Here is a 10,187-nt window from a genome sequence, read left to right on the forward strand (position 1 = left end):
TGACAATATAGAATTGTTTTAGGACATTCACCTTTTCGTGAGATTTCAGATTCAGTCCATGATTACTTGTGTTATCATCCGCCTGTTAGAATCGTATTGGTAGTGGTGAGATTGGAACAGTTTGCTTTCGTAAAATGGCTTCACGTCGCGGATGTTGATTTGTTTCGCCTGCAAACAAATAATTCAATATTTAATACAAGATGACAATAAAACACACAATATATATCATGAGTTTTACAACATTCAAGCTAGTATTTATTTATTAATTTATTTATTCATAATTTACAATCAACTTAAGGACAAAGAAACAGACTACAGTCCATAACTTCTTTTCATCCCAATTTCATAAAATAAATTGTCCAAATAAAGGTTATGTGCGACTTTCCAATTCTCCACTAATTTCTACATTGAAACAAAACACAAACCCTTGGAACAATTAATTTTGAATTTAGAAGAATTAAGATCAGAATTGATAACAAAATAATAAAATTTCTTCTACTTCTATCAAATGTCTTCTATTAATGAATTATCACTAGTATAATTATAGTTTTCTTGATACAGTGGAACCTTGATATCGTAAGCTACATATCACGGGACTGCTCAAGAATTAGTCTACCTATTACGGTCTGTACTAATCGGGGAGCTATAATATGGACATATATATACGGCGAAACGCGGTAATAGATTTTCATGAATTTTGACAGTATGTTCCTTTTTAAATTGCGCGTCGACGTATTACAAGTTTTTGGAAATTTTGCATTTCAAGGATAATATAAAGGAAAAAGGAGCCTCCCTCATAAGCCATATAAGAGTAAAAATCAACTATAGATTATTCCTCATAAATCAGCTGACAATGATTACACAGATGTGTGGAGAAGCCAGTCTATTACTGTATTTGTATAAGGTCTATAGTTTCAATCAAGACTTAAAGAGTATGCATCTTTAAGCTGGGTTTACTGTTTACACCAAAGTTATTAACAAAAGGTTATAACTAATCCTTATAGATTCTATTAGATTGAACGGAAGTTGACAACACATATGTTCATCATGCGTATGATAAGTTGTTCAATCTAATATAATCTAAAAGGATTGAGTTATCACATTTTTTTAATAAATTTTGTCTAATCGCAGCTTTAAGTCTTTGGTTTCAATTTTTGTTTTGCAGTCATGGTATTATTATGCATATATATATATATATATAAGAGTGCTTGCGTAGCAGCCTAGAGATCCCGGGTTCAAATCCCACTCAGTGCCAAAAGTTTTTGAACAGGTCACTCCTGTGTTATCGGATGGACACGTTGAACTGTCGGTCAAGTCGTAAGGCCGACCATTGACGGCTCAAATGATATATCCAGGCGAGGTGGAATTTTTCCTCAGGGACCCCCACCAATAAAGTCATACGAATATTATTATAGGGAGAGAAAAAAATAGGTAACCTTGTGCTATTCCTCTCCAAAATTTAAGTTCCCTATATACCATAATAGCCGTCAGGCTCGCTTCGCTCGCCATATCCGTCTAGCTGGGGGGCTCCGCCCCAGGGACCCCGACTGGATTGTCCAAAAATTAGATCAGCAGGCTCGCTTCGCTCGCCTGCATGTAGACCTCAGCAGAACCTCTGTACCGAATTCTGGACCCCCGACTGGATTGTCAAAAAATGAGATCAGCGGGCTCGCTTCGCTCGCCTGCATGTGGACCTCAGCGGAGCCTCTGTACCGAATTTGAACGTATTATGTCAATTTGATATATGTTACTATATCGGCGTATCTTGGCGAACAAAATTCTTCCCCTCAGCTAAACCTGTGTACTAATAATAATAAATCGAGTGACCTGGTGGCTCAGGTCTGGTGTCAGAGTTTTCAGGTCGCAACTGATCAATTCAGGGCCTCTGACATGACCTAACGACTGCTTTTTAGGCAGCGGGACCGACGGCTTAAGTGTCCATCCGAAACACGGGAGTGGCCCGAGATAAATATCTTGCCCGGGCCGGGATTTGAACCCGGGCTCTGAATCATAAAGCCAGCATCTGATCCACGCGACTACGGCCACTCCTGAATTTGATAATCTGTTACTATATCGGCGTATCTTTGGCGAACAAAATTCTTCCACCTCAGCTACACCTGGGTACTGAATTTTTTTAAAATATATTTCATCAATTATTGAAAAAGGTGAGGAACGCAGAAAAGCTGAGAAAACGCTAATTTTGGGCGTATTTTGGCGTTATTCAAATTCCTTCTAACACACATTATTGCACCCCAGCTGAGCTTCTGTAGTAATTTGAACATTTTCGTTTTTTTGTTCTCGATAAAGCTGGGAAAACGCTTAAAAAACGCAGATTCTGGGCGTATCTTTGGAAATTTTTCCAAAATCCGTTCTTATTGCGCCTCTAAACGGCCAACTGAATACACCTACGAATTTGAAATCTTATGTCATATTTTCATCATAATATGATCATCATCATATTATGTTACCAAGTTCCAGTCGGGGCCAGACTAAACGTCTGGCTAAACGGATATGGCGAGCGAAGCGAGCTTGACGGCTAGTAATATAATATTCCAGGAATAGCTCTTTGAAGTAGCAGTACCCAATCATTTTCCGCGATAAATCAGGACCTCCTAAATAGGTATTTAGGAGGTACAGGTAAATTGGTATTTAGGAGGTCCTGGATAAATGCATTTCAATCTTCAACTTGGTGCCAACCTAACAAAGTCAACTCAACTTGATGCCAACCTGACAAAATTTTTAATTAGTTACCAGAACAACTGTTTCAAAGAGGTACTCTCTCTAGATTATAGTTCTATATTAACATATGGTATGGACATTTCAATTATAATTTTAAGATATTGGAATAAGAAGAATATAACATGCTAAAAGACGAACTTTAAACCCTTAAAACCCACCTTTAGAGTTGAAATATCACCAAAGATTCTTAGTGCGCCTCTAAAGGGTCAACTGAAACATACCTACCAAATTTGAACGTTTTGGTCGGGTAGATTTTAGTTCTGCGAGTGAGTGAGTCAGTCAGTCAGTCAGTAAGTGTCCATTTCGCTTTTATATATATGGATGGGTTTACTATATCGAGGTTCCCTTGTACCATTTTATTTGCTGAGGTTGTCCAAATAAACGCATGATTGCATGAATAGGGTTCATATTGAAATGAAACTATTCTTTCTTTATTGATTCATACCATAATATCTCATCAAAAGGATTTGGAGAGAAAATAAGGTAACCTGTTGCTATTCCTCTCCCAAATTTAGATAAGGTTACAAATAGTCCGAAATAGGTTTGTCTTTGTATTTTTTCACTTTTCAAAATTTTATACTGAAACCCAACCTTTAGTATCAATAGTACTATCTATATAATTATATAAATATAATAATAAATAAAATATTATATTTTATATAATATTATATAATTTTATTTAATATGATATAAAGCGAAATGGCCACTCACTCACTGACTGACTGACTGACTCACTCACACTCACCTCACTCACTCGTAGAACTAAAAATCTCCCCGACCAAAAACGTTCAATTTTGTAGGTATGTTCAGTTGGCCCTTTAGAGGCGCACTAAGAAATCTTTTGGTGATATTTCAATTCTAAGGGTGGTTTTTAAGGTTTAAAGTTCGTCTTTTAGCATGGAATTCTTCTTATTCCAATATCTTAATTATAATTGAAATGTCCATACCATATGTTAATATAGAACTATAATCTAGAGAGAGTAACTCTTCGAAACAGTTGTTAACTGGTAACTAAATCATAATTTTGTCAGGTTGGCATTAAGTTGAGTTGACTTTGTTAGGTTGGCACCAAGTTGAAGATTGAAATGCATTTATCGCGGAAAATTGATTGGGCACTGCTACTTCAATCAGAGCTATTCCTGGAAATATTATATTACTAGCCGTCAGGCTCGTTTCGCTCGCCATATCCGTTTAGTCTGTACCCCCGACTGGATCGTCCTAACATATTATAAAAATGCTCAGATAAAAAATGCAGGCGAGCGAAGCGAGCCTGCTGATCTCATTCTTGGATGATCCAGTCGGGGGTCCAGGGGCGGAGCCCCCTGGCTAGACGGATATGGCGAGCGAAGCGAGCCTGACGGCTAGTTGTAATATTACTATAGTAATATTATGCCGGTGTACGGATATGGAACTGTACTCGAGAATACATCAAGCAATAATAAAGAGCCTGTTCACATGACAGCGATTACGTTCGGTTGTCGCGCGGTTGACAAACCGAGCGATTGCCAGGTATAGGGAAACACATGGGGCCGTACACATGCATCGCTCGGTTTTAGTAGTCGCCGGCGAATCGCGGCGGTTGTAGTCTCAGACTACAACCGCTCGGTTGTCACTCGGTTGCCGCGGCTCGATATACTAGAGCAGGCATGAGAGCGAACACATGTCCTTCAGTCAACCGAGCGGTTTCGATCAGAGCAGTAAAGTTTTAAATATGGTTAAAGAGTAATATAGTGATTAAGTACATAGATTAAGATATTAAGATGAGTACATAGATGTTGTACCTAGTAATTATTTATCATAACCGATCGCAAACCGCTCATGAATCGCTGTCATGTGTGGAGGCTGGCAAACCGAGCCATTTGCCAATCGAGCGACAACCGAGCGTAAATCGCTGTCATGTGTAACAAAAGCTCTAAATATGTGAACAAAAATTAATTGATGGTTTCTTCTGCAACCGTAATAAATAGTTTATTTTTTAATGAATTAATAAATGTTAATATTAACTATTGTTTGAATTAAATATGGGTTTAATGGTTTTATGCAATATGGGTTAGTGGTATGGGGAGGAGCGTATGATGTTTCATGAATAAAATTTTTACATTTCAAAAAATGATAATTAAAGCAATTCTAATAAGCCAAGGCTTTTTCTAGTAGTGAAACATTTGCCGAATTTAAAGTGATAACAGTACGTCAAATTTATATAAAGAACCTTCTCTATTATGCATGGATGAGGAAGGATGAATTTACAGTGAATAATAACGTTTCTATGTATAACCTGAGAGTTACATCTCATAACATTTATAATATCAACTATTCGATTTGACAATAGTGCGAAGACAATTGGGGTATCTTAGCTCAAAAATAATAAATATCTTGCCAAATGCATTGTCAGAATATCTTTCAATAGGGGCAGACAGAGGATGGAACAGATAAATAAGTGGGTGATACAAAATTTTTCTTCGACATCAGTCAATATTATAGTTACTAGTAATTTATTGTTAACTTCGATTTTTGTAGCTTTGATTATTAGTAAATAAATTTTTATATTGTCTAATCAGCTGATACTCTCACTCAGCGGTCAGGGTTTTGCCCTTGCTGGGTGGTGCCATGTAATTTTAATTTATTTGTAAAATAGCATAATATTATAATCTAGAATCTTCTTTTGTATAATTTTTTTTTTTGTATTTGTTTTTATGGGCATAAAGATGTTTAAAAAAAAAAATTATTAATATGTGAAATTGAGTACATAGATGTTGTACCTAGTATTATTTATCATAACCGATCGCAAACCGCTCATGAATCGCTGTCATGTGTACGAGGCTGGCAAACCGAGCGATTTGCCAATCGAGCGACAACCGAGCGTAAATCGCTGTCATGTGAACAAGCTCTAAATATGTGAACAAAAAATTAATTGATGGTCTCTTCTGCAACCGTGATAAATAGTTCATTTATTTAATGATTAATAAAATGTTAATAATAACTATTGTTTGAATTTCCATACGTCAAAAAAAGATTTCCATACCTGGGTGAAAGAAAATTATTTTTATTCATTAATGATTTGGTTTATATTGATGATGTTGTATGAATCTTAAATTCAGCTTATGTATATCTTTAATTTATTGTTATTTCTTAGAATGGAATATTTAGTTGGTTGAATGTTAATTACTGTAGCCTATATATAAATATTGTAGGATCATTTTATATATAATATTAATGTATAAGTGAATAAGTTATATTAAGACTCCACGTCGGCGGACAAGTTTTCTTTTGCCGACGTGTAGCACAAAGTTGTCAATTTCCTTTCAGTTGTATTCTGTATATATTTTTGTGCAATAAACGATTTGATTTGATTTGAATTATTGATATGTGAATAAAAGAGAATGAATTGAAACTAACCCTCTCGAGGAAATCACTCTCATGTATCTCGACCATTGCGTCACGCACTCCCTTGCCCCGGTTGAAAGCGACGTGCTCATTGGTGATCTGCCGCAGGATGTAGTAGAGCAGCTCCGTGCTGTCCTTCTTGAAGGTCAAGTACTTCCTGAACGTGTCACGCATCGACTTCATCACACTGTACTTCTGCGTGTCCACGAAGCTTTCTAACATCATCCTAAAATAAAAAAATATATATTTATTAAACATTGTTCAGCAGCAATACAGAATGATTATAAAAGGACTTTACAACTTTGAAAGCACATAGATATTTATTGAAATTACTACAGAATTGAGAAAGGTTTCATTTTGTTATAAAACATTTCAAGTTTGAGGTGTGGGTGTTATTACTTCCTCTAAGCAAGCATAGAGGTTATCAAACAACGACATAGTAGCACACTAGAGTGCTCTCATCAACACCTTCTTCCCTCATCAAAGGCCAAGTCACACGAAGCGTTTTTCAGACGAGTCGGCAAGGCATGAAGGTCTCCGATTGGGTGATAATCAGCTGATCCTCGAACGCCAACACAATCAGCCAATCGGAGAGCTTCCTGCCCTGCCGTAAAACGCTTCGTGTGGGTTGGCCCTTATTCTATTTGTATTAATTCATGATTTTGAAATATCATATTATGATCGTTTGCGTTGTAGCTAGTGGTTGGTTCAAACGACTTTGAGCTGAGGATCTTCAAGGAGGATGCGATTATGGCCGAGTTGACTGAAACAGAGGCGATCACAGCGTTGGCTGCCTTCCGCAACAATCGATTCGCCTACGCGCTGGCCAATGGGACTGTTGGCGTCTATGACAAGCTGCACCGCTCGTGGAGGGTCACGGTAACAAACATTTCCATATTATTTAGAAACTCTCATATTATACTATTGACTTGGAAGTTTGTAGTAGGCCTATTCTTTTTTACTTTCCTCGCCCTATTACCATAGGTAAGGAAAGTAGTGCTTTCCGAAAAAAATTAAGGTACCCCAATTTCTAAATTCCTATACGTTTCAAGGTACCCTGAGTCCAAAAAAGTGGTTTTTGGGTATTGGTCTATATGTATGTATGTGTGTGTGTGTCTGTGTGTGTGTGTGTGTGTGTGTTTGTGTGTGTGTGTGTGTGTATGTGCGTCTGTGTACACGATATATCATCTCCCAATCAACGGAATGACTTGAAATTTGGAACTTAAGGTCCTTACAGTATAAGGATCCGACACGAACAATTTCGATCTAATGCAATTCAAGATGGCGGATAAAATGGTGGAAATGTAGTAAAAAAACAGGGTTTTCGCGATTTTCTCGAACACGGCTCCAACGATTCTGATCAAATTTATACTCGAATAGTCATTGATAAGCTCTAACTGCCACAAGTCTCATATTTGTAAAAGTTCCAGGAGCTCCGCCTCATCTATGCAAAGTTTGATTTTAGATTCCCAATTATCAGGCTTCAGATACAATTTAAACAAGAAATCCAAGTGGAAAAGATTGAGCATGAAATCTCTACAGTTAATGTTCAGAACATTTTCACCTAAAATTAAAATAAGCTCGAAATTCGAGAAAATGTTATTATTTCAATTGCTAACTGTTGGCAACTGTTGATTCTATTAAATCATTCACTATGAAGAGATAGCAGACTTCGTGTGTCTCCAGCGTTATTGTCCTGTCACCAGCTGGCTTGGATCTTTGAATATAGTAGACTTGAGATGCGCGTGAACACTAGCGTGAGGTGATAAATTTTCATAACGGCAAGGAAAGTTGTGTGAATGCGCCACACCAGATTTTTTTTATTTCGATATGACAGCCGTTGGTAATGCGACATACATCCCACCGATAATCGATTTCTTGCCACACTCGTACCAGCATATCAGGCGTAACTTGTGCAACCGCAGCGATCCGATTTCAGAGATCATTAAGATTGTCTGGTAGAGGCGGAACATAAACCTTATCCTTAATGAAACCCCACACGGAGAAATCCATCGGTGTTAAATCCATGCAATGGTAATCCAACGAAGTTGTAAGCAATTGTCTAGAAACACCGATTGATTCTTCCTGTGGAGTTCATTAAGGATAATGTTATGTTCCGCCTCTACCAGACAATCTTAATGACCTCCGAAATCGGATCACATTCAGATCGCTGCGATTGCACAAATTACGCCTGATATGCTGTTACGAGTGTGGCAAGAAATCGATTATCGAAATTGATAATCAAACACTGCCATTATAACGTGAACATCACTATAAAATTATATTAAATCAAGGAATTGTTCAATAGCTTACCTGAGAGCCATGTTACATCGACATCTTGCACATAAGCGCGTAGATGCATACGCGCATGCGCCTCAGCCATTCTGATTATGCTCTCGATATGACGCACTGTGATTGGCAGACTGCCTGTGGCCTGCAAAAATGAAATTAATCAATTATTTATAAATTAATCAAATAAAATTGGAAACATAGAAGTATCAACAATGACCAATAATCAGAAAGGAAAACAAGGGGCTCAAAAAACAAAAAATAAAATTACTATAGTGTGGTTCACGTTATAATGGCAGTGTTAGATTAGCAATGGTATTGCTATCTTATCTATCATTCAACAAAGCGGATAGCGCTATTTCCTTCTCGCTTTGCTCTGTTGCCAGATCGTCTATTAACAATGTAAAATGAATTATTAATTAACAAAAAATTAAATCTTAATGATAAAAATTCATTATGAAATTATTTAAAAATATAATTTCTTGCTTAATAAAATATAATTGACAATTTTAAACGAGAATGAACAGTTTTACATCAATAAACCTGTATCAGCTACCGTCTATAGAAGGCGTTAGCAAGACAAATGATCGGCAACGTTGTTCTGCTATCTTTCTCCAATGCCATGATAACGTGGACTTCACTATAGAGAACGATACGAAACGAGAATTAAGCCTGTAGTGTTGTATGGGGCAGAGACCTGGCGTCTCACAAAGAAAGATAAAGATCTCTTGAATCTGGGAGCGAAAAATCCTGAGGAATTATCTTCATCAATGGCCTTCCAAGTCACGTTCATTAAAGAAAGATTTACATTTCTTGTGTTAAGTCAGTGGTTTCTATTTTGAAAGCTTCCTGGGTTTTTGTGTGGTTTACAAATGATTTCCGGGGAGTAGAGCTGTCTTGCGTCCATCACATTGAATTCATTTTAGAGCTTAAGATGGGCCGTCCACTGGAACCGATTTCGTCCGAACTAGCATCGGCCGAAAACTACTGAACGATCCCCCAACAAAGAAAATTATAGATGCTCGTCCATTGCAACAGGTTCATATACGTCCTTGCACGGCCGTCAATTTATCGATCCGAATCGAATAGGATTTTCCGGCTCTATCCGGCCGAACTAACTAGTCGAACTGAGACAACAAAGTGTTCCTAACCTAAAATTGTTTCACAGTCTTGTTTGTTTTTTGAAGTTGTTCTGTTGTATAATGTTGTAACTATGGTCAATGAAAGTTGATAAATTTGGTTCGAGAGCATGTTCCTTTGTGGGATATGCGAGACAAAAGATATCATCGTCGTGATGTTCAAAGGAATCTGTGAACAAATTAATATTGCTGAACAAATAGGATCTGAAGGTATTATTATTGTATGAATAACTAATTTAGTGGATATTTCTTGATCCAATTTTCAAAATCTCAATATTGTTTATGAAAAATTTGGGTTGCTATGATAGTAGTTAATTCAAAATTGGCATCAGCCAACTACTGAACTAGATGATGTAACGGTTCCAATGGACGTGCATATTCAGCCAAATTAACTGCCGGCAGATTCGTCCGATCCAACGGCCGAACGGATGGTTGAATACGGTTCCAGTGGACGGTTACCCTGAGGCTCGCGTTGTCGTAGTCCACGTTTAAATTAAATTTCTAAAAACTAGAAAATTGAACACAAAATAAAATAAAGAGATATAGTGTAAGTTTCAGCATATTTGAATTATTTAGGAATGTTTCATTTTGTCAAGGAAAAACGTTTCCAATTATAGAAATGAGAAAATAAAGATT

The 10,187-nt window shown here is 37.0% G+C and overlaps 1 protein-coding gene across 1 annotated transcript; it reads right to left on the bottom strand.

The window, feature by feature from the left end:
• On the bottom strand, positions 1-8,447 carry LOC120352247 (DNA replication licensing factor Mcm2-like). The gene is made up of 3 exons (XM_039432013.1): positions 8,437-8,447; positions 6,136-6,349; positions 1-168 (listed from the first exon to the last, which is right to left on the bottom strand). The coding sequence occupies exons 1-3, from the start codon at positions 8,445-8,447 to the stop codon at positions 52-54; spliced, it is 342 nt and encodes a 113-aa protein (XP_039287947.1). The 3' UTR covers positions 1-51.
• Between the last annotated feature and the right edge of the window lie 1,740 nt (positions 8,448-10,187).

Source organism: Nilaparvata lugens, chromosome 7, assembly GCF_014356525.2.
Source record: "Nilaparvata lugens isolate BPH chromosome 7, ASM1435652v1, whole genome shotgun sequence".
NCBI lineage: Eukaryota > Metazoa > Arthropoda > Insecta > Hemiptera > Delphacidae > Nilaparvata > Nilaparvata lugens.